This window comes from Nicrophorus vespilloides, unplaced genomic scaffold (genome assembly GCF_001412225.1).
Source record: "Nicrophorus vespilloides isolate i.1.1-1 unplaced genomic scaffold, Nicve_v1.0, whole genome shotgun sequence".
NCBI lineage: Eukaryota > Metazoa > Arthropoda > Insecta > Coleoptera > Silphidae > Nicrophorus > Nicrophorus vespilloides.
The window spans coordinates 468,976-496,947 of record NW_017100101.1 but is presented as its reverse complement, the minus strand read 5'-3'; the positions used below and the strand labels follow the sequence as shown (position 1 = coordinate 496,947).

The window sequence follows — 27,972 nt, the reverse complement described above, 5'->3', positions numbered from 1 at the left end:
ATTATATATTATATATTTAATTTTGTTTTCAATTACAGAGTGTTCAATTACTTAGGTGGACTATATATTTAATTCATTTAACAAAATAAATGATTGATGATTGCAGGTACTGTTGACTTCTTCAATGGTATTGTAATTGAAAAAAATGGAAATATGTTTTGGTAGCTTCGAAAAATTGTTATTTATCGCTGTCGCCAATGAGTAGTGTAGTGGGAGGAACTATGTTAAGACACTCCCATATTAAGCTTGCTTAATTATTTTAAACCGTATACTCACTTCTTAATCAATTAAGTTAAATGTGTATCAATTATATAATTTGATGCAAGTAGATTGATTTGTGACCCGTTATTCACGGCATATTAAATTAACGCTTGAGTGCGTTCGATGTCCACATATTTGCTGTACTGATATAATTTCTTTACTATTACGTAAACTTGAAGCGATGTGGGTTGCCTAGAGCGCAATTTTAATAGGTAATTAATTTCGCTAATTATTATGGCGAGCTCGATGGATACGCGTTCGCTCAAGCAAATCGACAATTGATCTACGTATTTGTTCGATTATAACTGTTGTTTATTTGTTTTGAGTTATTGAAAAACAAATGGTTTAATTAATTGATGCCTGGAGTTCGATTTGCGGCATGTACGTACGTTTTAGACAGCCGTCGGTTGTGTAAATTAGATAAGGAGGAGTTGTTGAAATAGAGAGCGTTCGGCTCGAGGAGGAATTGTGGGGCAGAGTTTATTCTTGCGACGGGCGCTAAATTTAGATAGGGGGGCGCGCGTCTTGCCATCACCGTCGCCGCTGCCGCCCCCGATCCTATGCTGTTCAGTTTTCGAGGAGGCCCTGGCCTGACAGGTCTACCGACTGTCTGACACACGCGGCGTGATTTGAAAAAATAAAATGACACGCAATCCGAGTGATCTCCAGTGAAACAGTGAGAAAGTGGGGAGTCGGACGACCTCTTCCTTACTTGCGTTCGCTCGTTTGTCCAACGTGCGATATTGACAGAGTTTTTCTTTTTGCTGGAGTTCTCCAAAATTTATACAATTTATTTATTTATTTTTAATGTTTGGATGTGGGTGAGGAGGAGATGATGCAGAGGAGGGGTGGCGAGGAGAGCGGCTGCGGGAGCGCCGGGTGCCCGTCGAGGCGCGCAAAGTGCGGATGCCAACTGGAGTCAAACACGATGAACATCATCAACGAGTTCAAGCAGCTCTACGAGGATAAGATGAGGCTCATCGACGAGGAGGGCGGCAGCGGAGACTGCACCGTGCAGGTAACTAAAACTACAATTTAATCTGTGCACTGTTACGTACGTAAGTGTAAACAAGACTAGGAAATTAGGACGCACGTTTCGTTTTAAAATCCTTTCCATTGCTTTCTCCCCCGCCTAGATATTTCTTCGTGTGTTGAACCCCTTTCTTCCTTCCGCTTAGAATAGAACGCATCTTTGTCTAAGTCTAATTTTAAATTATGCATTAAGAAAACAAAGACTGATAAAAAAAAACCATCGACTTTCTCAATATCAAGTTAATGAATGGCTCTAATTATTTAGTTTAAAGTTTTTTTTTGTTCCCAAACAAAACAATCGCAAATTCTAATAATTCAATTAATTTTTCTGATGTTTTATAAAAAATATAGATTTGAGGAAATCATTCATTTATAACTTTTTTGAACTTGTATTGAAACTGTATGAAATAATCAACAAGTTTTATGTATGATAGAAGTTTGGAATTTTGCTTCATGGCATTTATATTTGAACGCATCATGATTATTAAAAAGTATCTAATTATATTTGATTTATTTACAAAACAAAGATTGATAAAGCTCTCAAAATCAAGTTCTATCAATTTGCTCAATGTTTGATATGGAATCCCACGAACCGATAATATATAAATATATGATAAATATAAATTGGGAATAGCCCTAGTTTATATTACACATTTGTTGGTAAATTTGAGTCAATAAAAAACAATCATTCAATGCAGATTTGCTAAATTATAGTTTTCTTTTGTATTTGAACGCAATATTAATAAAAACATTGAAAACTACGTTGAAACTCGTGATACACATAATAAATATTAATGTTAAAATTATATAATTAATTTTTATGATAAAAAATATATAATTCTATTTTTTACTATGGAAATGAAGGAATTTTCTGTATTTTAGGAATATTAAGAGTTGAAACACTTGAAATCATTTTTTCTATTAATCACAAAGCACGCAACAAGTTTCATGTAATTTAAGAATAGAATGAAATTACATGACTTGGTTATTCAATTTAGTTCAAAGTATTTTTCATTAAAGATATTTAATGAAAATATTTAATTAATTGCGAATGGTGTCAATGGCCTGAGAATCTAATTATACGCACTTGCCATAAACATCGAATATTAATTTAACGATCAACACAGACTTGGTTTTGGAATAACAGTTGCGAAAATTACAGCAATACAAACAATAATTATTTGCTATAGCTGTAATGAATAATTGAAACATAAACCATGGTGTTCGCAAATATCACAAATTCTTGCTGTTTTTAAATATTTAATTGCAAAGTAGAAATATCAATTCCCATATGGAAACTCGATGCTTGCCTCCTATTATATGACTATAAAGATCTCGTTTGATAAATATGAGAATGTAATAAATATATTTTGTAATGTTTCTTGGATTTAACTGCGACGCATTTAAGTATGTTTCATTAATGCATGATTGACGATAAAAGGAAATTCACGAATTACCGACAAAGACGAATCGATTGTAGACAAAAAAAATTCCACCGTTTGGCATATAACAAAAAACGTTTACGTGTTTAATTACCGATTGTTATTTTATTTTCATTTTAAAATAAAAAGAGTGTAAGTTATTTTCTCATGCGTCAGTATATGTTATATACACTCATTCTTTATTTTTAGTGTATGTATATAAACTAAATTCAGTAAATCGAAAGCGAAGTTTATAATTATCTGAATTTAAATATGTGTTTGTTTTGTGATTGTTTATTTGTTGTTTGTCTTTAATGGTTGCAAAGTCTAGACGTGCGATTTTTCTTCGCATACTAATAATTTCGCTATAATAGCAATCTTTAAATTTTGGTAACGTAAATTTGGGTTATTGATTAATGATTGAGGAAAAGTGCTAATAATTTGATTTGATTTTGAGAGATCGGTTTAAAGAAAATGTTTCTTCAAGTTTGAAGCCTTGGTTATTATTTAGCTTTGACCTTTTCCATTTTTTTTACTTTCTATTTTATGGTAAAAATTAAATGTATGCACAAATTAATAAAAATAATGTTTTAGAAAATACTAAAACACATATTTTAGTTATCTTTTGTTGCCAAGTATATGTTATTAGTCGTATTGCTTTATATTCTTTTTACCATTTTACCATTTTACAAAAGATGAGCGATGAGTGGTTGTTAGTTGAGATTATACACAAAAAAATGTTTTGTTTTTAGGCAAAGTTAAATTTGCAGCAGGATTGGATCAGAGATCTAACCGAGCAGAATGAGATGCTTGTGAGGAGCGTGGAAGAGCTCGAACTGGAAGCCACCGAACGTGTCATCGCTTTGGAGAAAAAATTGAAGCAGACTTCCAAACGCGCCAACGAGGTACTAAAACTTTTCATATATTACACAGCACTTTTTTAAAGCTTGACAGATCGATGCTTTTGTTTGAGGATTTACTAATGGCATCTTTAATTTTGTGTTTCCTTTATTCGTTATTTATTATATTTCAAACTATTAAATTAACATGATTTTCAAACGTTCGAGGATTGATCTTAAGATCAAACACAATTCTAATTTCATACTTTTATGTAAATATTTGTTTTTTTACTTAAGTTCTGTCTCTTCTCTTCGGATAGGTGATGAACGGATATAAAGATTACTCATTCGATTTAGAGGAAAAGTTTCGCGAGACGGAACGATTACGCAGCGATTTGACCAATCTCTTAACACTACTGAAGACCGACTGCAACGGAAACAAAGTTAACTTTGACGATTACCATTTCTATACAATGGACGAAGACGTTGTGGACCAACTTAGAACTAGGATAAAGTCGTAAGTTTTCTTCTGTAGCGACGATTCTGAGGGACCATCACTGATCTTTCCTTTCTTTTTTCACATTTTTTTAGAAATTTCCACGGATTGCACGCGAATAAGGTAGAAAATAAAAAAAATGGAAAACTGCATTTGATTAGATTTAATTATTTAATTTATTTTGTTTTTTATGTTTGCAGGCTCTTGTCGAGTTGCACGAGAAAGAAGAGTGAGTATTTATTTTATTCTTCATACTGATGATTCAAAATTAATACGTTTATTTTATTAATATTTAATACTTCAAAATATGTCTTAATTTATTCATATAATATAATTACATTTCCAAGATATTTATTTTTTGTTCTTTTTTCAGGGAAATTCGGGAGTTGGAGGAGAAAATTAAGGAGCTAAAATCAGCACCGACTGTAGTCACAACCGAATATGCTGAACTGAAACAGGTGAGTCGTACAGTTTGGTCCTTTTTACAAAATTTGTATGAAAAATGCAAAATTGTTGCAATCTAAAGTTAGACTCGAAGTGGAAACACGCGGTCCGAGTTGCGCGCGCGTTTTCTATATCCGAAGATTTTTCGTAATCTGAAACAATGAAAAAAAATTTAAATAAGTAGACGCGCTTGGCATTTTTCATTCAAATTTTGAATGTAAAATTCTTGTTGTACTTGCAATTGAAACACGATTGTTGCCGTTTCAAAATTTGAATGAATTATAGTCAATGCTGGACATGCGGGACGCCCTGACCGCGGAGGTGGCCGACAAGCACGACGCGATCGTGGCATTGAAGCGGGACGTTCAAATGTTGGAGGAACAGTGCCGGAAGGCCGACCAGCAGACCCATTTCAAGGACGACATCATCAAGGAGCTGCGCAAGGAGATCAAGCAGCTGCGACTCGAGGTCAGTGTAGTATTTTACTACAACAACTGCTGATGCTAAAGAGCAGATTGTATAGAGAGAGAGAACAAGAGCTAGAGACCTTGGCCTCCTACTTCTTATCCTATGAGGCCCACCTCCTTGACCGAATCAACCCAATCCTGATCAATCCATGTATGTGTATGTTTGTGAAGGCCGTACAGCTGGAACACGAATCGTCGAGCCCGCTGATCCCCGCCGAAGACGACGTCAGCTGCCCAGTGCAGACGCACGAGAACCTGGAGCGCTACCGCTGTCACGAGCGGAACTCGCTGATCTTTGTGTGCGAAGACACGATCGGCAAGGAACCCTTCCGCATAGTTGACGGGGATCAACTCCAGGTTGTCTACAAGAATCGGAGGATCGTCCACGAATGCGTTAACAACCACCAAGACTTGCGACAATCCGGCGATCGCGATACCGTCAACGAAAAACCCGAGAAGGATAGAACGTCCGACTCGCCGAGCAGCTTCGAGGTGGTGAATTCGCATCCTCCACGATCATTCAGGAAGGATCCGTTCCTCTTCGATTACAAAGCTAAAAAGAAGAGCAAATTTACCGAAACAAGTCTGCACGACAAGTGCAAGAGTGCGGACGTGTTGCGCCGAAAGCAAATCTAATTCGTCCGTTTATTAATTGATTTTATTTCGTATTTAATTTGTATAATATTTTTCCATTCATCATCCTATCATTCTTTCTGTGTTTGTTTTTGTTTTCGTTTCGTTGTTTTAGAAGCAAACGCAGGTTTGTTGGGCTTGTCCCCGGAATACCGTTGAGCTGATCGCCGGTCTCGAGGCGAAATGCCAAAATTTACTGTCCAAGTTCGAGAATAGAACGCGCGTCTGCATTTGTCCCCCGTCCTCCTCGACCATCACGACCATCAAAGCATTCGAGATCTGCCACAGCGTCGTAGACGAAGACGAGAACTGCGACTGCAAAGATCTGGATACCATCTATGAGGAGCCATCAAGCGGATACAAGAACTTCTGCAAAACTAAATCTATTCAGGCGATCGAAGATGACATCATCCGAGTCGCCAGTCGACAGAAGCAGATCACTTGGCCCCATTCGGCAACGATTCAGCCTAAAGTCGAGCAACCTGGAACTACATTGAAAATTCCACTTCGAACTCTCCATGATAACAGCAAAGAAGAAGATAATCTACAACCTATTTCTACCATTGGTAAAAACGAATTGCAAGATCAATTCTTAAAAGAAAACGTGCAACAGACAAAACCATCGGATGTTCCACTTACTTCTCTTTATGATAATGCAAGTATAAGATATGGTAAAGATAATTTAGATACTAGTACAGGTATGAAAGAAATTACGTGGCCTCAAACTGATCGTTATTCTCGTCCGCAAGGAAAGATGTATCCTAGCGACAATGAGAAGCAGCATAGAAGATTTAAACCTTTAGATGAAAATCGGTCTGCGTATAGTGATGGCAATAAATCTTATAGAGAAAACACTGAAAAAGGATTCAAACAGATTACATGGCCCGAAGATCATGAAAACTATGAACCAGAAAGAGATGTTGCAACAAAGATAAATAAACAAGAAATACCTATAGAATCTCAAGATTCGCAGTCGAGGCGTGACGAATCGACACCAACGAAACCTTTTATTGCGAATCGCTCATTCATACCGGTACACGAAAGCAGAAGGAAACGTGATGCCAAAAGAAATAAAACAGTTGATCCTAGTACAATTGCAAAAGCTATCGTGTGGCCAAAGAAAGGTGGCTATAACGAGGTAGATTCCGGCCACGAGATTAATCTGCAAACGCACGATCTACAGGGCCAAAGAAGTGAGCTACCCGGAACCGTTAGGCCGTTGGAAACGACGCCGTTCTCAGCTGAGAAGAGAGGCGAAGCTTTGCCCATGAAATCGTCGCTAACGCAAAGCGGTTTGGACAACGCGAAGAGCGGACTACATCCAAAATTCGAGGATAAAACTAGATTGTACGAAATACCCAAGACAAACCGTAGATTACTTGACGGTTTAGCCGCGACAAAGAATTCTAACAAATCGAAGCAACGACGCACCGCAGATCATGCCCAGTTGAATGCGCAACTTGCGAGGCCAGGCAGGTCTCGAAGTTTGATGGATATGAAGTCATCCTACGATATGCAGAGCAGGAATATATCTGAGAAGAGGAATCGGGATAAATTAGTGGAACCCAAGAGCTCGTTGAATGTAAGAGGCAGCGATACGTCGAGGAGCAGTTATAATAACGATAATGTTTTGATGAGGCCCTCCAGATCACGAGATGTTATGAATGGAAAGTCGCAAAGAAGAATGTACTATTTGAATTCCTATGGTGAATTGATGAGGATGCCGAGATACCAAAGCTCGTACAGATACGGTCCGCACAATAGCAGATTGATGGGATCCAGTAGTTTGATGCGTATGGGATACATACCTTCCTGGTTCTTGAATCGACAAAGATCATTCGATATGCCTCCCTATTACAGTCCCAGGCGTAACGAGACACGCGGATTTTCCGATTTCGTCAACTCTTGCGTAAACCCTCAAGATGACGACGTTGAAGATGATATGATGAGAAGGAGTAGATCCGGAAGTTTATTCGATTTGAATAGACCGTACAACGATATGTACTACAGAAATTCGTACGGTCGTTTGATCAGACCGTTGGGATATAACCGGATGTACGATCCAATGCGGGGCAGGTTTTATAAGAATAGAATGATGGGATGGAACAAAACTGTAGACGCGTATGGAAGACCCGTAAATTCACTTTATCAAAGAAGTTCGTTAATGGAACCAAGCTATTTCGACAGATATGGTAGAAGGATCCACCAATTCGACAGTGATGTATCTTGTATGGTTCCGCGTGATCCGTTCAGTCGTTTTCCTCGAAGGACGAGGAGCATGATAGATTTACGCAGAAGACCTTCATTCCGCAGAAATTCATTTGAATTTGAAAACAATCCTTATCGCCGTTTTGACATGAACGCTTTGGACAGGAGATATAGCAATCAATCAAATATAAGTCCTTACGACGATCTCGAACGCGAGATCATTCGGCCGAGCAGATCACGTAGTATGATCGATCTGAACAGAAGATCTTCCAATAATATGCGGCGGAATTCTCGAGGAGAATTGATAAACTCTCCTAGATATGGTTTAAGCAATGATCCGTATTCAAGATCTGGCAGAAGTGGACGGTCGTACAATAACAGACCGATGGATCGTAATAACTTTATTGATGTTTACAAAAAGCCATCGAACGTGTTGAACCGCAGATATGACTACAATGTAGATGTCATGAGCCCAAAAAGTTCGAAAAGCTTAATGGATTTGGATGGGAGGTCTTCTCGCAAAATGCAATATGAAAATTCGTCTGATAAAAATCGAAAAGTTCCGAAATATAACAATAAAAAAGGAACGAAATATAATAGCAATGCGAGATCCTCTAAGAGTTTGTTGAATCTGAGAGATAGTTCACATAAATATACGGGTAGAACTAATAAACAAAACACTGCTGAACAGGTTATCGGTGCCCCTAAGAAACAGAATTTATTGCAAAATGCTCCAAAGTATAATAAAGGTGAAAATATCAAAATGCAAGGATATAGGATGCCTGAGAAGACCTCGCACGTATTATCACGAGAGAAATCAACAGCGAAATCCAGATATGTGAGTAGTTTTGAGAGTGAAATGCCATATAGAAATGATACCTTAGATCAAGGTAGATTTCGTTGGGATTCAAGCGAGGAATACGATGCGCTGAATATGAGAAAATCTCCTCATAATTCGGAAGAAAAACATTTGGTAAGTGGATTTATTGAAACAGTTAAACATTGGATACCATTGGGAAGCCAAGCACCTGAAACAACTGCAAGAAAGGGAATGCTAAGGAAAGACGAGCATGATTCATTTGGGTCAATGGGGCAAGGAACATCACGAAATCAGTTTCCTGTGATATCTTCGAAAGCAGAAAATGATTCACATGATAAGGACAAGAAAATCAAGAAGATCACATACGATTTACCCCCTGATGATTCTGTGATTGAAATAATCGGTGCTCCTAGGAAAGCGAGACGTTCGAGCAGCAAGTCGCTAGAGAGTAAAAGTATCATTTTAGCTAGGGATAGAAATAAATCGTTTGAAAATAAGTCTGAAACGCGACTGTACATCAAGATGATCAAGAAAAAGATGAAGAAGGCAATGCTTGCTAAGTTGCAATCGGAGATAGCAGAAAAGGGTGCGCAGATGGCACACGACCTGAAAGAGACTGGTAAGTTGCTAGCGGAAGTGTGCGGAGTGGAAAAGGTGCCATCGATTAGTGGCATCTCAGATATCGTAGACGACGTTCGTGAGTCCTGTTTCTCCTGCAAGAAGATGATGATCAAGCGGTTAAAATCTGGAAATCTTCGTGAGGAAGACATAAATAGAGAGCTGAGTTTTATGAAGAGGAAGCTTAAAAAAACAATCACTAAGAAGGTGAAGGAAGTAATAGAGGATAAGGCGGCTTCGTTAGCCAAAGAGAGTAAGCGCAGTAGCTCTGACTACAGGATTTCCAACGAGAGTTTCCCAGCTATGTCCGACGATGGAATCGTTGAATCTGTTGTTCCAAAAGTGAACGTGCAACCTCTGCAGGCGAAACTATCGGATTACAAAGATCGTCCGAAGGAGGTAAACTGTTGCAAGATTAGTAGGACCAATTCCAATTTCAAATTGGATATCGATCTGGAGGATTTCGTTGATCAGGTGAAGAATGTGATGATCGAAAAAGCCGAGGAGACGCTCGAAGAGAAGCGGCTGAGCCTCATCGAGTCGCTGGGATTAGACGATAATGATCTGCTGAATATCGGAAAGGATGAGCTGCAGAAATTGTTGAGAAGAGCCGGAGGCATGGATTCGATGATCCCTTTGACCGGAAGCGATCATTCAGCCTGTAGCCAGCAGCTATCCGATACTAAATTGATGCAAGACATTGTTATGGATACAGGGAACAGAAAAATCTGGGATACTATGCACAGAGAGAGACAGACGCTGGTGGACGACCTTCACGAAAAGGATAAGCAGCTGATGGATATGCACGATCTGGTTTCGATGACGATGCGCCGACTCGTAGTTGTCTTTGACGGTTTCCACCAGATCCACGATTACACCGAAGCCATCGTAAGGAAGCGACGGAGCGATTGTTGTGAGACTTAAAAAAGCTGTCTAATTTTGAATGATTTCCAGAGGAAGGAAATTTGCGCCTCCAGCAGCGACTGCATCAAAAAACAGACGGTGAATCTTCTTCTGGAAGAAATCAACGCGGCCATGAAACAGTTGAACGAAGAAGCTTTGCGCGAATTCTTCTCGACAACTGACGTAGCCTTACCGTAATCATCCTGTACCATCATAGATCCATCCCTTATCCGTCGATCGTACAACACAACCAACTAATCAAAATTAAAATACAAATAAACGAAATTCGCAACTCCGTCTCTTTGCATTTCAATCGTCATTTTATTTTAAAGAATTCAACGTTCAGACAATCTCATTTTCGTTTGTTCTGTTTTTCTCTTTGCAGAAAGAATGTTTCGAGCGCGAAAAGGTGAGGGTTCTTTTTGTTTTTCATTTTCCCCCCGTTGATGTATTTTCGTTCCCATGTGATTGTTTTGAGTGTTCTTATGGTGATAATACGTGATTGTGTGTTTCGCGATAGTTGATGGAGCTAGAGGAGGAAAATTCCGAACTGAAAGAGGTCATCGGGAAGTCCACCGACAATCTTGCGGCCCTCGAGGGTAAAACCGAAGAACTGGTAAGTAGCATGCGATTCCAATAACACAACAATAAGTATTCAATAAAATAAACAACATCATAAAAGCATCTTTATAAAATCGTTTTATTCCTCTCTTTCGATTTGTTTCGCAATATATTGACGATAATTTCAATATAACTTAGTTATTGTTTCTTTTGCAGATCAGCGAGAATTGTCAACTGCAAGAATGCCAATTGGAATACGTGCAGAAAATTGAGATTTTAGAGGCTGAAAAGGTACGCGGCAATACTAATGCATATTTATTGTAGCATCAGCTAAACTTTCCTTGTATTTGCAGATGGAACTGATGAATAACTGTTGCCAAATGCAGGACAAGCTGGTAAAATCAAATAAATTGAGTGAATATCTGAAGAAATATTTTAATGATTATTTTTTAGGAGAGGTTAAGTCACACAGAAGAAATTTCCATAGAATCCGAGAATATGATTCAAACGCTACGTTTTGAGTTGGATGATGTGCGTAAGAAGAACGAGGATTGCCTTTGCACCATTGAGTGTTTATCTGGAGAGGTTCTTACTGAGCACGGATAGTGATAGTGCGTTATATTTTATGTCTTTTTCTTTTATTCTGATTATAGAAACAAGAGCAGTGTTGTAAAATTGAATCGTTGGAGAAATGTGTAAAGGATTTGTCCAAGAAGATAGAGACTAAGGACACGGGCGTCCAATGGTCGCGACCATCCAGTCCGAAGGGACGATTCGGCAGACGTCGAAGCCCCGCCCGCAGCCGCTCCTACGACGACGAGCACGAGGAACGCGAAGAGAGCGTGTTCACCTTTGATCTTTCCTGCACCGGCAATAGAGATAAGAAACCGAGCAAGAGGACGAGATCCAAGGGACGACACAGAAGCCGCAGTAAAGATGACGACCACGATGATGTTGATTATGACTCTTTGCTCGAAAAGAGTCGCTACAAAACACACCATAACATACACGACAATAGACGTTACAATGATAGCGATACTGCAAACTCTGAAGAACGTAGTCACCATGCCAATCAATCGAACTTCCACCGTAACTACAAAGTTTCGAAGAGAGATGGTAACCGAGACAACAGTCGTTATTACAGTAGTAACCATGGAAGTAGTCGCGAAGAATCAGATCTTGAAGATGACGACGACAAGATGCTGATAGTCAGGAGGAAACCATCGAATACGTCGTTATTCGATGACGATGACTTTTCAGGTAAAAATATATCCACACTTTTACTCTTCAATAATAAATTATTATTTATTTTAAAGAAATAACGAAAAGCCACAGGGAGCCACTGTACGCGACGAAACCCGATTTAGACAAAAGGATCTCGTTCAGCGACAGCGCCGATCAACAAACAGGTAATTGTCAATTTAACAGTTCTCACTACTTATACTTTATGATCTGATGTGAGAACAGATGCGTCGTCATCGCGCAATGACTCGAGAAAGATCGCCAGATTTATAGACAAGAAACACAAGTGCCAGTCGAGAAAAAGCGAAGGTTTTTTTTTATTTATACCACAACTAATAATCAACTAACAAAATCTTCTTTACTAATAACTACGGCAAGAATTGCGACAAGATGAGATACAGGTGGCTAAAAGAGTGGCCGGTCATCTGGCGCAGAAGCTGCAAGTGCACGTGAAAAATTCGCGAAGCTCCTGCGGCTCCGGTAAACCACAAAACGCAATCGTCATTTTCTCTAAATGGTGTTCTTTGTCAATTGCAGATCAAACTTTGGGCGATTTGAAAGTTGTAAAGCTAACGGCGATATCGACGAATGCGCAACCCTGGTGTCAGCTACAGGGCACCGTTCACGAAATCAAAGACAGCGTCAGCAGGATTATTGTGGTATGTAATGAGAGATTGTAAATTTTCGGAAATAATTTAGTATCTTTTAATTGTTGCTTTAATTATTCAGAAGGAGAATGAAGTTAAATTGGCGCATCAACGTATCGCCGAGTTGGAAGAGCAAGTACAATGGGTAAGTAGATGGATGGAAGTTGGTTCTTTCTTTATTTTCGCCCTGGTTCGTGTGCTTGCAGATCAGTAAAAAGGATGAGATCATAGACATCCAAAACGATACACTAAATATTGTTGAAAATGAATTGCAGGCCTATCGGACCATGGAGTGCGAGGTGGAGGCGGCGCGTGGATGTCGCGAACGCGAAGTATGCAACTTGAAGCAGACCATTCAGACCCTGCTGCTCAATCTCAACGATGAGAAACAACGCTCCGAAAACCTGCAAAGAGCAGTAAGTGATTGCACCACACCCAATACAATTACAGTATTATTTTTACTACCTTGGCCTTGTACTTCTACACTCAGGTTGACTTATATCTAAATTCAATCAGTGTTCTGGAATCGTCCGAAAGCAACTTGAAACGCGAGGTGAGATTCTTGCATCTCTTGACTATTTGACAGAATTGGTTTTTGTTTGTTTTGCTGATGTGTCCTTCTAGATATCGGAGCAAAAAGTGACTATAGGTAATTTACAAGACGCGCTGGTTTCCGTCAAACAGGGACTGGATGAGCAGCGGACCAGAACGGATCAGGAAGTAGGTTTGGGCTGGGCGTCGCGGTGGTTCGGCTCTGCTTCCAAGCAACAGCCTGCGCCTACCGTAAACGTCCACAAAGCCAACAACGTACATGAAGTGTGACGGACGCAGATTTAATCTGTTTTCTTCCTTTTCTTTCCGACGCATGACGCATGCTTAAGAATACTTAACATTCCGAAACTTAAACTACGTAGTTACCATTCCGTGATTCATTAATTTTGGGAACGTATTTATTTTAATATAATTTGTGTTTTCTTGTTTCGAAAGCTTTCCATTGTAGTATTTATATTATAGTATAGCAGATTTGGGCATGAACGATTATTAACTAAAATAAATTCATTCGAATCGTTTCTTTTATGTTTCTTTTTTCGCTTATGATTCCGACCCTTATATCCGTCTTCCTGTTCATCCCGAGAGTCCTTGCGAGAGTGCAGTTTTTTTATCTTCGATCTGGACTGTTCGTTATTATTATTTTTTCAGTTTGAGTGTTTCGAAATGCTGGTCGAGAGGCTTCGGGACGAGAACTTACTTCTCGAAGAGGGTTTATTTTATAACAGCCAGGATATCGACATCAATGAATCACGCGTGCTGAAGTATCAGCAGCTCTTTAAAGAGTTGACGGTATTTGTTCTTCTGATATCTTTGTTCTAAATAACGTCAAACTCTTTACAATTAACAAGAACATCGATTTAATATGAAGCATATTTACATTTCAATTATTTCAGAATGAGTGTACGCACTTGAAACAAGAACTCATGCAGCTCGAAGTGCAGAAGGTCGACCAGGAAGCTTTCGTGGAGGAACTCAACACGCAACTGATGGACTGCAAGAACGAACTGAGAAACTTATATTTGATTTTGGTGAGGAAAAGGTTAATCACTACAAAATTAATTATTTATAAAATTGGTTTTCACATTAGACGAGGGAGCAGGAGCTGATGGAGGATGAAAGCAGTAAATTGGCGAAAGAAATAGTTAGAATGCAGGAAGAGATATTCACGTTGTCTGATCAATTGGCTTTCACGACGCGAAATTTGGAGAATGAGAAGAAGACAGTTTCTAGTTTGGAGGTGGCCGTTGCGAAGAAGGAATGCGAGATGGTGTGTTTCAAGAAGGAAATACAGATATTAGAGGAAAAACTGGAGAGTTCAAGTGGCGAGATATCCGGACTGAAGCAACGGTTGCTCGAGGTGCAAAATATTAGGAAGGAGGAAATCAAGAGAGTGCAGGAACTAGAGGCAAAGTATTTTACGAAAAATCAAGAATTCGATATGGTCTCAGCCGATTATACGACTTCGATGAATACTTTGAAGAACGTGCAGATGGAGTTGCGCGGTTCCGAGGAGAGACACTGCAACGAAATTGGGAAATATAATTTGATGGTAATACAGTTTTAATGTATTGAAAACTAAGTTATATAACTGGTATTCTAGGTGACGGGATTGAAGGAACAGCTGATTGCATCCGATACAAAGGCCAAATGTTTTGAGAGAGAATTGGAATTAGCACGCGATAAAATTGCGGAAACCACGGAGGACGAGATGAAACTTATACAAGAGAAAACGCTCAGAGAAACGGCTCATAACGAAGATATGAGGGAGTATCAACGAGAGCAGAATAGATTGATCGATGTGGTGACGACGTTGGAGCAGCGACTGGCAGTTATTAACTGTGAACTGTCTCAGAAGGATAAGGAACTGGACGAGCTCAAAGGCAACTTTGTGGCAGTATCGAGTGAGTCACAGTTGCATCAAGAAGAAATTTGCGGTTTGAAAAATGAAATCAACTCGTTGATACAACAGCAGTCATTGATGAAATGCGAGGTATCCTTCCAAGTAATTATTTTGTTAATAACATTATCTAATTTTGTAACCGTTCACAGAATGATAGACTTCAAACGCAAGTAGGAAAGTTGAAAATGGTCATTGGGAAGAATGATGAGAAGAATGAAATCATGATGCGTGAATTGGAGCAATGTCTTGCCGAGCTGCAGGTGATTCAAAGGGACAAGGAGTTCCTGATGGAGAAAAACACTGCATTAGCGCAAGAAATTCGCTCTTTGCAAAACGCCTGTCAATTGAAGACAGAATCCGTGGTTACACTTGAGATGGAATTAAGTGACACTAAATCTATTAAAGAAACTCTTTGCACCGAAAGCAAGCACATCATCGACAACGTGAAGAGCTGGTTACACGAACAGCAGAAACTCAACGTCGAGCTCAACGATAAGATCAAGTCTAAGAACACAATTATATCCAAGCTCAACGAGAAGATTGCGTACGTTGTCAGTGATGATTCCTCTAGTCTTTTAATTGTATTGTTAATTTGTTTGTAGCTCCATGGAAACGAAGAATAGAGGCCAGAGGGCAGAGTCACCGTACCGCGTGGCCACACCTCCCAGAGGATGGAGTCTAGGCTCTTGCGAGAGCCCGCCATGCAGTTGGAGCAGCGAAGCAGAATGGGAAACTGTGGTGAAATTATTGGTTAATCATATTTATTCATCAAATTACCTAGTATCGTATACTTTTAGGACAACGAAACCGCTCCTCAGGTATGGCTGCATCGAGTGGAAAGTTTAACTGAAGAGTTACAAAGGAACAACAGGTTTTGGAAGAACCGCATGACCGAGCACGACTACGTCGTCTCTCGCGACAACTGAAGACTGTTTTTTATATAATATTTACTTTTAGTAAGACTTGCTTTTATTTGCAATTTTATGCATCGCATTTTTTATAAATATATATTTGTATTGATATTATTAAAATATTGTTTCGATAATACTATTTACTCTTTCCTCGTTTGCCCTTCTTGCCCTTCTTCTTCTTATCTTTTTTGGTTTTTATCTTTTTAAAGACCGGTGGAGGTTCGACGGTTAGGTCGAGTTCGAACGAGAAGTTAGGTAAACTGAGGAGGCGGATGATGGGCAAGTGACGCAAGTACATCTTGCAGAAGTAGTTGAAAACCATGTGGGCTTCGTCAGGTTCGAAGATCAACTTGTGACTGGGGACGTACTGCAAAAATAACCGAGAATTAAAGATGGTACTGCTCTTAGAAGGACGTCTTCACTTCTAGGCTGTGGAACGTGAGAATCTCCTTGAAGAAGTTGAAGCAGTCCTCTGCGGTGGACGTGTATGAGATAGAGAAGAATCTGTGGGTGAGGTAAAAGATGGACAGAAGGGCAGCGACTTGTTCTCCTCGAAATTTTGAACATTTGCCAAATTTGACGCAGCTGTACAGCAAGTCAAGCACTATCGACCGAGGACTTCCTTTCGGATAGCTCTGACACAGTTTCCTTTCTGAGGAGGAATCATGAAATCAACAATGAATTTCGGTCTTCGATATCTTAAATGTTAAATCCCCACCAAGGATCGCTTTGATGCATTCGTAACGCTCCTCTTTCATGATTTCAGCAATTTCGTCTTTACTCATGAAAGCCCATGTGCATTCGTAGGGTTCGGTGAAGTTGGCGAAGTTGCGGAAGTAGGGAATCTCCTTCTTTGACTCCTCGAGATCGTCATCCAAGGTCGCAACATGTTTGCCATGCAAATCTGGAACCTTGTAGTTCTCCAAACGAACCTCGCGCTCATTCACGTGCCTATTGAAGACCTCGAAATCATTCATCGTAATTTCTTACAAAATAACGTGTAAAAATTGGAAAACAGATCATTGACTGACAATTGTCATTATTAAGTTTTTTGAAGACAATGATCGTCGCATAGTGACGTATTAAGGATAGTTGGGGCCCCTTAGCAACTAAAAAAACGTCCAGGAAAGGGATGAATTTGATATGGCAGTAGAAAATGTTTATGTTGAATCCATATGATCAGATATTGATTCCATTGACGAAGGTGTGTGATTCAGTTCTCTTGCCCCAATTGGGTCTAGAAATTTTGAAACTTTTGGCCCTTCAAGTTATTAATTTTAAATGAAAGTTTTTAATTTCGTAATGAAACATGTAAATATTTATAGTTTGTATGTCTATACATATAGTTCGCATTAACATCATTTAAAATTTAAATTTACCGCGTTCTGTAGACTTTCATAGCTGTCTAGCAATTTAAATTTATATAGAGTAACAATATTCTTAAATTATTCTCGACCTTAGTGCCACTTACAATTCGAAGCTAGTACTATATATATATTGTAAGTCGTTATTCAACATTAGACGTTGTTAGTCATTGGCAATAACGTAAAAATTTAGATACGTTATGAAATTTGCCGCCCAGTTTATTTATACATTTACTTTTCAGGCATATGTCTTCATCTTTCTTGGCAATAACAGACAAACAAATAATGATAATAGTTTACTGAGTTAGATAGTAAACTTAAGAGGTCCAAGGTTGCCAAGTTTCGCGTTTGTAGAGCATTCGATATTTCGTAAAATAAACAAACACATCCTCTTCGATAGCAAATTTTGTTCGTTCTAACCACGGGCCATGGACATTTAATTTAAAATTATTTTTCTTCATTATGGTCTAAAGCTCGCATTAGTGATAAACTGACGAGAGATACAGGCGTATCCATATCAAAAAATAACTGCCAATCATATAACAACAAAAATAACAGGATGGCAAAGGACGCAACTAAAAAGGGTGAGTTTTGTCCATAGCTTAAAATAATGTTTTGAATTCTAACCTAAAAATGTTGACGTTTATATTTTCGTCGATTTTCTGTTCATTTCTTATCTGCTAGTATTCTGAAGTTATATTTAATTAACTAAAAGCAATTGGTTTTCAATTAATTAGTTTCAATTGGACAAATATTGTTGGTTTGCAGTTTGATGATGGGTTTGTGTGGTAGATGGACTTGGTTAATTTATTAAATTTTCGACTGTTTCGCCTTTAATAATTTAATTAGTTTGTTATTAATCTATTGCTGGTTGACGGTAGTCAATGCATCCTGAAAATTGACATTTCAGATGTCAAAGAAATTTTGGCATTTGTGGCGGTTGTTTTTATCATGCTGCTGTGATTTTGTCGCTTAATGGCATCACCTTGTTTGATGACCGAAATGTCGGCTGCGGAAAAGTTTAACAAAAAGATTTTAACGAAGAAACAATCTAATTCGGACAAACAAAACTCAACGAAATGTGGTGAGTTTTATTGTTTGTGTTTCTGTGATTTTTTTTTCTGAATATTTATATTTTCCGATGTTGTGTGTTGTATTGTTATATTATTTATTAGTTTTTAATTCGTTATTTTTTCTCGAAAGGGACCGAGGAAGTCACACGAATTATAATGAACGAGAAGGTGTTCAGCAGGATGAGCGAATGCGCCATGCTGTTGCATCCGGGATTCCGCAGCGTGCTCTTCACTCTCGACTCGGTGAAGAGCTCCACGCTTCTCCCTGCGACGAAGCCGCTTGGCCCCGACAAGGCATTTCCGCAGAACACCATCATTTTCGGCATCCGGCTGTTGGCCATCGACTTCCATCAAATCATCGGACATATGTTCTATTTTCAAAACTCGAACATGCATAAAGTTGCGGACGCAATCAAGGCGTACATTTTCGATCTGCACTCTTGTGGTTTCCGAGTCATTGCTACGGCCACGTCCGGTATTAGGGATATTCTAGAGGTCCTCTGGGAACTGCAACTGGTATGTTTAAAAAGTTGTATTTATAAGTAATATGCAATTTATTTATTTACAGGACTACAATGAGACTGGGTTTTACGAATTTGATGTGGGCGAATACAAGAAAATTGTCTTGTTATTCGATCCTTCCTGGTTGTTGCGTGAATTGAACCGAACTATAGTATGCAGCGATGTTTATTTTCTTGTTAACAACCAGACGATGGTTGCCACCAACGAATTTATTAACGAATATGTAGACACGCATCGTTCTTCCGTTGATTTAGCAGATGGAAAGACCACCACCGCTTCGAAACTTTTTAGCCAATCCATGGCGCGCTCATTAAAAGGTATATTTTATTTTTAATAAAATGCAAAAAAATAATCAATTTACATAATTACAGAGACGGATATCTCCTTTTTCTGCAAACTTTTCGACACAATATTCGATTCAATGAACGCTATCGACTCGATCCACGATTCGGGCAAGGTATTGAGAAAACCTTATAACAGGGAATCGGAGCACGATTTGTTTTGGTTAAAGTGTGTACCCATACTCAAAACGATGGTGCGCTCAACGGATATGGAGATCAAGTGCAAGATGAACGCTGATCTCCTCCCCAAGAATAAACAGAGGAGATTGAACAACAGGGTACACGACAACGCCACGCTCAACATGCGACACTTCAGGATACTGGATTATCAGTGTTTTCTGAAGTATTACCAATGCCCGCAATCCTACATAAGCGGTTTAGAGTCGCATCTGAGAAAACTGAGCATATATTGGGATACTTTGAATAATGTTTGCAACAGCATCACTCTGCAAATACATATACAGATCACCAAAATCCATCAATTGAACTCGTACAAAAGGTATCCTCCAGTGCGCGAGGAGAAATTACTGAAGTTTAAAAGTTCCAAAAGCAATAATATAAGTTTAGTTTTCGACGATAAAGGGAAACTGCATCATGAGGATGCGCGGCGAAGGTTGCAAAGCAGGAGGAGAGAAAGCGAGAATATGTTTCTGATGTACGACGGACCCAATAGGATCGATGAGGTGACTGAGGAAAAGAAGATGTTGGTGAACAAATTCAGCGCGGATCTTAATAAGCTAGTACAAAAATACAAAAGCAAAATAGAGGTGAACGAAGCGAAGGCGACCGAGGTGGAGAGTAACGAGAATATCGAAATCAACATAAATGATTTCAGCGAATACGCCGACGCTGAAAAGCTGCTGAACGAGAAAACGCCGACGGACGATTCCAGCGATGATGACGATGAGTTCGGCCCTGAAAAGGATCTCTCGATGTTCGTCATGTACGGAGGACCAAAGTTGAAGATTAACAAAGGCACGTCGGGTAGCAGTTGGTTTTTTCAGAATGTGCCTTTCACAGCGCTCAAGGGAATCGATAAATACGACGATCTGGAGTGTTTGCTGCAGGTGGTCATGAAAGACAAGTTTCTGCACAGCGTGAAAGGTTCATCGCCGAAAGCTGCTACTGTTCCGAAGAAGAAGGAAGACGACGTGCCGAAATACATCTTTAAGAACCATTACATCAGGGTGGAACCGAAGATGGAGCCAGCGCAGCTTAAAAAGAAAGTAGATCCAGATCAGAAGGAGTTTATGGATTTGCTGAAGTCTCTGACGTTCGGCGATAAAACGCAGCAGGAGGTGTACATGGGAGTGCTAGCAACTCTGAAAGAGAACATAGAGCGCATCAAGGACTATAACGAAGAGCAACTAGGCTGCCTCAGTCAGGAAGTGCTCTATTTGCAGGGTTCCATCCAGAAGATACTCGAAACGAAGCACCTGATCTCAACGACGTTAGGTCTGAAAGCCAACAGGACTGTCGCAGCAGTAATTGAACCATGATCGCCCATTCTTCGTAATTCGTACTAATTCCTTGTTCATTTTCAGATATTCAAATCCAAAGCTCACGAGAAGTTCCTCAATCTAAGCGTGTTCGACATGTGGATTAATACGATAAAGGCGATGAAGGAGGTTTTCCTTTCTCTTACGTGCTTCCACGTGCCCACGCTTTGCACCAAACGAGTTAACTGCGACTTGATGCAAGAATTTATTTACAAATTGAAGGTTGCAAACGGGGTGTCGTGTGCCATAAATATCGTAGAGCCGCAGGTTGGCGAACATCTGGACGAGCAACTCAGCAGGTTCGCTTTGACAGAAGATTGCAGTTATACAGTACGTTAACTAGACTAATATATATTTACGTCCCCTCTCCGATAATAATAATACCCGACCGACCGCTCCGCGCCAACCCCCTCTGTTGTGCATCATCAAATCATAAGATTACTTCACCTTTTTGTTATTACTATTAATTGATCTTGTGATAATGACTGATCTATGTCTGAATGCACCTGTATATTTGGTATGTTTATGGACCACGTATGAATGTTTACATTTAACACACTCCAGATTCGTTCACACACTTAAGAAAACTTTTCTGTCTTGACAAGTTGACTGACATCAACTCTTTAATTTTTCATTGACTACAGAAATCCTCTCCCCGGATTCGCAGTTTACATCCTCCTTAATATCTAAGTCTACTTATATTTTACTCGACAGTAAACCGATGTTTTCAATTGTGCAATCTAAAGTTATTACCGTGTATGTGTGAACGCTTCATTACCATTTAAACCAAAGCTGTTTTTTTATATTATTATTTTTAAAATATCGAAACCAAAAATGTATAATTTTAACTTTCGCGCACCAACTCTCTTCGTCTTAAACTATTTTTAAATATATATTGTATGTAGGTATATCGTTTCTCGTTTCTACATTTTATTTTGTGAAAAATGTTATATCATTGTATACGTGTCTATGTGGTTGCCTGGATGTCATCTATATTTATATATTTTTTAAAATTTACACATATTCAGTATTATTACTATTTAATATACTATTTATTTTGTTCGAAAATCGACATTGAATTTATTTATTTTCCTCGTAATTGAAATTCATTTGCCGAATATTTTCATATCTTGTTTATTTATATTCTCTACATTTTTTATCATTAGTCTTGTTATTTCTTAAGAAAAGAATTAAAATTGTACAAGTTTGTTAAGTTTTTGTCGTTTGAAATTGCATTTTGTATTATTTCTAAACTATTTATTATATACATCTATTTTGTAAAACATTCTGTTGTACTTTCACTACTAATCATCCGAATCCTCATGCATAATCTTGATATTACTAATATTTGCAATTTATTACCAGTTTTAAAATTTAGTGATTTTTAATCCTGCTAATTGATATTACTTTATGTTGGCAGTTCAGCAATTTGACAAACATCTGACAGCGCGTGATTTTGACAGAACAACAAATACTTCGAGCGTGTGTGTTGCACGTGTTGATTGTGTTTGCTGGTGGTGATCCTCGTTTTCAATTGCAAATTCAAGCCGAAAATCGACGTGACATGCGATGAGCGAGCACAAAATGACGTTATATACTATTTCCGAGGAGAATTTGCTCCGTTTCTCGGCAAAAAACAAAGAGTTCGAAAAGTTTTTAACGAATTACGATGCGAAGGTGAGTAACCTTAAATTCACGTTTTTACTTTAGCTTTGAATTGTATTGTATCTCTCGCAGGATCTCAAAGCTGGACATGTTCAGGATATCTTTGAGTACATTGCTGCTGCATTTCTGGATCCCAGATACACAGCTTCAGTAGTGGAATGTTTTCGGAGGCACTTTGTGAAAATTCTTCATTTGGCCATATCAGTTGAGCAGGGAGAAGCTGATAGGTACATCACAATTAGAAATACAGTTGCCTTGGCCAAAACAATTGAACTTCATCCAGATAGTGAAAGGTTTTTTTTTAGTAAATTACTTAAATCTGTTTATTAATTAATCTTTCTTTCTTTTTAGTTTTATATTAAAGTATTTCGAGAAATGGACTGATCTCTTTACAGAAGATGCTCAGAGTGCTCCTAAGAAAAAGAAAAGAGATGTGGCAGTATATGCTTTTAGTGATTTAGATTTTGTTGAGGCCTGCTATAAACTACTGAAATTTAAACCAGCTTTTTTCAAGGGAAAATGGAATTGGTCCACATTTTTTGCAAAGTATGCAAATCACAAAGATGCTGCAGTGAGGTGGATTTATTGTCATTGTGTGGGGCTGTATACAGGGATGGGTGAAATCCAATTGAATAATTATTTGGATATAGTATTGAAATCTTCTGAGAGAATTGATAGTGACTTGAAATATGGCTTGAGCAGGCAGATTGCCATTAGTGATATCCAAAATGCAGATTCTGATATGCATGGTATCATTACGTCGGAGTCGGTGATTTGTGTTTGTGGTATTTATCTTCCTGTGTATGAAAAAGTTGTTGCGACGTGCGGGAAAATCGTTGAGGTTGCGTCGACAAGGAATAACTTGCAGAGGATTGCTTTGGGGATTGCTGCTAACAAGACTGTGAGTCTTTTGGGTCCAGTGGGGAGTGGAAAAACTTGTTTGGTGGAATATTTGGCTGCAAAAACTGGACGTGTTTTGGGGAAGAGTTTTATTAAGATTCAGCTGGGAGATCAGACTGATAGCAAAATGCTTTTGGGAACTTACAAATGCACTGATGTTCCTGGTGAATTCATCTGGCAACCAGGAGTTTTAACTCAGGTAAATAATTTAATATTATTTTTGTGTGAAATGTCAATAAAATGTTCTTATTTAAGGCTGTAATTGATGGCTCTTGGCTGCTTTTGGAAGATATTGATTCAGCAAGTGTAGACATTGCATCAGTCTTGAACGGATTAATAGAAAACGGATACTTAACTGTGCCTGGCTATCATGATTCAGTACCAATCAAACCCGGTTTCCAATTGTTCTTAACGCAAAGGTAATAGTTTTAATTGTTAATTAAATTATAAATGTCAAAATGCATTTTTTTCTATTTCAGATTAATAACGACGATTACGGGACACCACCGAAAATATACAAACGCTAATGCTTTATTGGAGAAACATGTTCTCACGATAAACATCGATCCGCTTATTGATTCAGAACTTATAGAGATCATTAGTGGAATTTATCCACAGTTGAAGACCATCTGCACACGCATGTCTGATGTTTTCAAGACAGTTTCCGGGGATGCTGAGAGGTTGCAGAAAAACGCGCGTCTGACCTCAACCCGAGACCTGTTCAAGTGGACTTCCAGAGCAGTCATTGATTTTGATATTGCCAGTCAGGCAAGTGCTTTGAGAGTTCTTCAAGATGCTATAGACATATTTTGCTGCGCTTTTCCGAACGCCGATGAACGAGTAACGTTGGCACAGGCAATTAGTGCTCATCTGGGTATCGTCGAACAGAAGGCGCAGTATTTTTTGAACCAATATAAACCAAACTTGAGCATGGGCGACAACGATTTAAAGGTGGGCAGGGCTTTGATTAAGAGGCAATTCAATATTAAATCGAATAAAGTGTTGAATTACTGCTTCACACGTCCTTTCGCTTGTCTGTTGGAGAGGATTATATGCTGTGTGAATCTGAGGGAACCCGTTTTATTGGTAGGCGAAACCGGAACCGGAAAAACGAGCGCAGTACAGTACTTGGCACACACGGTTGGTCAAAAATTACTTGTTATCAATATGAACCAGCAGTCTGATTCCGCCGATCTATTGGGCGGTTACAAACCCGTCGACTTCAAGTTCATCATTGCCCCAGTCAAAAAGCAATTTGAGGCTGTATTCAAAGGATATTTTAACGCCGATGCCAACAGAAAGTTCTTGCAGAACTTGAACTACTGCTACAACGAGAAGCTTTGGAGCCATCTTATAACGTTGATGAAGAAAAGTTACGAAGCGGCTATGAACCGACTAGTGAAAAACGACGTGGGTCAAAAGCGAGTGCGAAGCGAAAGCAGCGAAAAGGAGATTAAGTACATGAAACAGTGGACTGAGGTGGGCTCCAAGTTAGAAAAAATTGAGGTCCAATTGAAGCACAAAACAGCGTTAGCATTTGCGTTCATCGAGGGAACTTTGGTGAAAGCCGTCACTAATGGTTATTGGGTGCTGCTCGATGAAATCAATTTGGCCAACGCCGAGACTTTGGAATGCCTTTCTGGTTTGCTAGAGGGTGCCGAAGGTAGTTTGAATTTACTTGAGAACGGCGAGAAAAAACCTATCAAGAGGCATCCAAATTTCACCTTATTCGCTTGCATGAATCCATCCACAGACGTTGGTAAAAAGGATTTACCCGTTGGTCTGAGGAATCGTTTCACCGAGTTCTTCGTGGATGAATTGATCGATCGCAACGATCTCATACTGATGGTGAATAGTTATTTGGAGGCGCAATCCATAGGACCGGAGAAAGTAGAAAACATTGTCAAGTTTTATTTAAACGTACGAAAGGAATCTTTGTTGTCTCTTTCTGATGGTTTAGGACATAAACCGCATTTCTCTTTGCGTTCGTTGTGCAGAGCTTTGGCAGTGGCCTCAAAAAATCCGTGCGGCGTTTTCACCAGAAGCTTGTATGAAGCGTTTTGCTTGAGTTTCTTAACGCAACTCGATGCAAATTCGTACAAGGCTGTGGAGAAGATGATCGTAAAGTACATAATTGGTGGTCAGAAGGACCTGAAGGCCATTTTGAAGGGACCTATTCGAGAGCCAAGCGTTGGCAATTACTTGCAGTTCGAGGGATATTGGGTGTTGAAGGGTTCTCTCGAACCAACCGTTGCCGACGATTATATTCTCACCGATTCGGTCCGTAACAATCTTAAAGATCTTGTTAGGATTGTGTCCATCGGACATCTTCCTGTACTGCTTCAGGTGAGTTTGACTATGCAAATCATTAATGATGATGTTATTTTTGTAATAATTTTATTTTAGGGTGATACTTCTGTTGGTAAAACCAGTTTGATTACATATCTGGCTAAGGCGTCTGGCTACAAATGCGTGAGGATCAATAATCACGAGCATACTGATTTGCAAGAATACATTGGGTCGTACGTTGCCAATGAGGATGGAAAATTGGAGTTTCAAGAAGGTGGGACATGACTGCTCGAGTATTTAAGAGTGTTTTACATTTTTTGATTGGTCGTAGGTTGTTTGGTGGAGGCGATGCGCAAAGGTCATTGGATTATTTTGGACGAGTTGAATTTGGCTCCGACTGATGTTTTGGAAGCGTTAAATCGTGTGCTCGATGATAATAGGGAGCTGTTCATTCCCGAAACTCAGGAGGTGATCAAGGCTCATCCGAACTTCATGCTTTTTGCCACTCAAAATCCGCCTGGCACTTACAGTGGCAGGAAAATGCTATCCAGGGCATTCAGGAATCGTTTCGTTGAGCTGCATTTTAACGAGATTCCTCATCCTGAGTTGGAATTCATTCTGCATAAGCGCTGCCACATGGCTCCGTCGTACGCAAAGAAAATGATCAACGTTATGAAAGATCTACAAGTAAGTAGCTGTTATAATTTCAAAATGAAGATAACATTCAATTATTCCTAATTAGACTAGAAGAAGAGGATCTGCTGCATTTGCCGGGAAACACGGCTTCATTACACTTCGTGATCTGTTTCGTTGGGGCGAACGTTATCGACTAGCAGCGAATTCCAACGCTCTCTACGATTGGGATCAACATATAGCAGATGAGGGCTACTTGCTTTTGGCCGGAAGAGTCCGCAAGGGTGAGGAACGCGAAGAGATCGCCGAAGTTATCAAGAAGCACATCAAACGCGAAGTTGTACCGCAGCATCTGTTCACCCGTAAGCACCAAACGGTTCCTAACGAAATTATTATTAAAATGTTTCTTGGTTTCTCAGTTTCAGACAAAACTTCTTCCATAACGCGTCCGATTCTGGAGAAAATTTACGAGAATCGTGATAGCTGCGGAAACGTGGTTTGGACCTACAACATGCGCCAGTTGGCTGTACTCGTTTTCAAAGGTATTGCGTTCAAGGAGCCCATTTTGCTGGTGGGCGAAACGGGCGGTGGAAAAACGACGGTTTGTAAATTGATTGCGGACATAATTGGACAAGATCTGATCACAGTCAATTGTCACATGCACATAGAAAGCAGCGATTTTATCGGTGGACTCCGTCCGGTCCGGGAGCACAGTGTAAGTAGAAAGTTTCGGGTCTTTTGATGCGTGAAATATTACAAGGAAATTGTATTTCAGGACGACAATTTGAATAAGTTATTCGAGTGGGTGGATGGTCCTTTGATACATGCCATGTCCAAAGGGCATTTGTTCCTCGCCGATGAAATTTCTCTAGCTGACGACAGCGTTTTGGAGCGTATGAACTCGCTTTTAGAGCCGGAACGGTCTTTGCTGTTGGCGGAGAAGGCCAACAGCAAGGAATCAGAGTTGATAGTCGCAGATGCGAGGTTTAGTTTTGTGGGTACGATGAACCCCGGAGGTGATTTCGGTAAGAAGGAATTATCACCGGCATTGAGAAACAGATTTACGGAGATCTGGTGCGAGCCGTGCTCTAATCGCCAGGACTTAATCGACATCGTAAAGCATAATCTCTGTGCGACGGTATCGTCCCAGGGCGTCGCTAACAACATCATCGATTTCGTGGATTGGTTCAAGTTGCAAGAGATCGGAAAGCGCTTCACGATAAGCATTCGTGATATACTCACCTGGGTCGACTTCATTAATGCGTGTGTAGAGAAAATTGACCCGGCCACCGCTTATTTCAATGGCGCTTGTCTTACTTTCCTCGATAGTTTCGGTTCTGGAGTCACCAGCATGGAAGCAGAATCCGTGCTGCAGGAGTTCAAAAATGAATGCGTTAACTTCATTAAGAATCAATTGAAAGAAAGCACCATTAACGTGGCTTCCGATAATCTCAAAGTGGAGATGATAGGAGATATATTCGGTATCAAACCCTTTTATATTCATCTCGGCAAAGAAAAAGCGGATTCAGTTGGCTTCGTCTTCGATGCCCCAACGACAGTTTACAACACTCTCCGATTAATGCGAGGAATGCAATTGAAGAAGGCCATTCTGTTGGAAGGTAGCCCAGGAGTTGGTAAAACGAGTCTCGTCACTGCATTGGCCAAAGCCACTAGAAACAAAGTGTTCAGAGTGAATTTATCGGATCAAACCGTAAGATATTTGTGCATTTT

At 39.4% G+C, this 27,972-nt stretch overlaps 3 protein-coding genes across 9 annotated transcripts in view; all 3 read left to right on the top strand.

Moving 5' to 3' along the window:
• The first annotated feature begins 60 nt into the window (after nucleotides 1–60).
• LOC108568071 (myosin heavy chain, skeletal muscle-like) lies at nucleotides 61–16,031 on the top strand. 5 transcript variants are annotated; one of them, XM_017928976.1, is made up of 26 exons: nucleotides 61–1,279; nucleotides 3,467–3,619; nucleotides 3,874–4,070; nucleotides 4,145–4,172; nucleotides 4,250–4,278; nucleotides 4,423–4,507; nucleotides 4,779–4,961; nucleotides 10,528–10,551; nucleotides 10,663–10,758; nucleotides 10,920–10,994; nucleotides 11,057–11,098; nucleotides 11,157–11,288; nucleotides 11,357–11,963; nucleotides 12,020–12,112; nucleotides 12,483–12,604; nucleotides 12,675–12,737; nucleotides 12,799–13,008; nucleotides 13,083–13,145; nucleotides 13,217–13,312; nucleotides 13,793–13,933; nucleotides 14,038–14,172; nucleotides 14,232–14,693; nucleotides 14,745–15,134; nucleotides 15,194–15,588; nucleotides 15,647–15,782; nucleotides 15,842–16,031. In XM_017928976.1, the coding sequence occupies exons 1-26, from the start codon at nucleotides 1,094–1,096 to the stop codon at nucleotides 15,968–15,970; spliced, it is 4,272 nt and encodes a 1,423-aa protein (XP_017784465.1). In that variant the 5' UTR covers nucleotides 61–1,093; the 3' UTR covers nucleotides 15,971–16,031. The 5 variants fall into 5 exon arrangements, with proteins under 5 accessions (XP_017784465.1, XP_017784466.1, XP_017784463.1 ...); XM_017928977.1 differs by lacking the exon at nucleotides 4,779–4,961; XM_017928974.1 differs by lacking the exons at nucleotides 61–1,279; nucleotides 3,467–3,619; nucleotides 3,874–4,070; ... (2 more) ...; nucleotides 4,423–4,507; nucleotides 4,779–4,961 and adding exons at nucleotides 6,273–10,127; nucleotides 10,194–10,241 and having other exon boundaries at nucleotides 12,868–13,008.
• Nucleotides 16,032–17,387: 1,356 nt separating this feature from the next.
• Nucleotides 17,388–21,597, top strand: LOC108568092. Of its 3 annotated transcripts, none has more exons than XM_017929008.1 (6): nucleotides 17,388–17,454; nucleotides 17,562–17,903; nucleotides 18,523–18,908; nucleotides 18,961–19,231; nucleotides 19,286–20,739; nucleotides 20,800–21,597. In XM_017929008.1, the coding sequence occupies exons 2-6, from the start codon at nucleotides 17,879–17,881 to the stop codon at nucleotides 21,091–21,093; spliced, it is 2,430 nt and encodes an 809-aa protein (XP_017784497.1). In that variant the 5' UTR covers nucleotides 17,388–17,454; nucleotides 17,562–17,878; the 3' UTR covers nucleotides 21,094–21,597. The 3 variants fall into 3 exon arrangements, with proteins under 3 accessions (XP_017784497.1, XP_017784498.1, XP_017784495.1); XM_017929009.1 differs by having other exon boundaries at nucleotides 17,411–17,500; XM_017929006.1 differs by lacking the exons at nucleotides 17,388–17,454; nucleotides 17,562–17,903 and adding an exon at nucleotides 18,058–18,403.
• A 638-nt stretch (nucleotides 21,598–22,235) lies between these two features.
• The window catches only part of LOC108568042 (midasin), a 50,301-nt gene continuing 44,564 nt past the window's right edge, over nucleotides 22,236–27,972 (top strand). Inside the window, exons 1-10 of the mRNA XM_017928895.1 lie at nucleotides 22,236–22,431; nucleotides 22,492–22,712; nucleotides 22,771–23,518; nucleotides 23,575–23,738; nucleotides 23,799–25,665; nucleotides 25,726–25,882; nucleotides 25,940–26,295; nucleotides 26,351–26,603; nucleotides 26,661–26,956; nucleotides 27,017–27,952. Of these exons, the coding sequence (XP_017784384.1) occupies nucleotides 22,324–22,431; nucleotides 22,492–22,712; nucleotides 22,771–23,518; nucleotides 23,575–23,738; nucleotides 23,799–25,665; nucleotides 25,726–25,882; nucleotides 25,940–26,295; nucleotides 26,351–26,603; nucleotides 26,661–26,956; nucleotides 27,017–27,952 (5,106 nt within the window). The 5' untranslated portion in view covers nucleotides 22,236–22,323. The remainder of the gene's footprint in view (nucleotides 22,432–22,491; nucleotides 22,713–22,770; nucleotides 23,519–23,574; nucleotides 23,739–23,798; nucleotides 25,666–25,725; nucleotides 25,883–25,939; nucleotides 26,296–26,350; nucleotides 26,604–26,660; nucleotides 26,957–27,016; nucleotides 27,953–27,972) is intronic.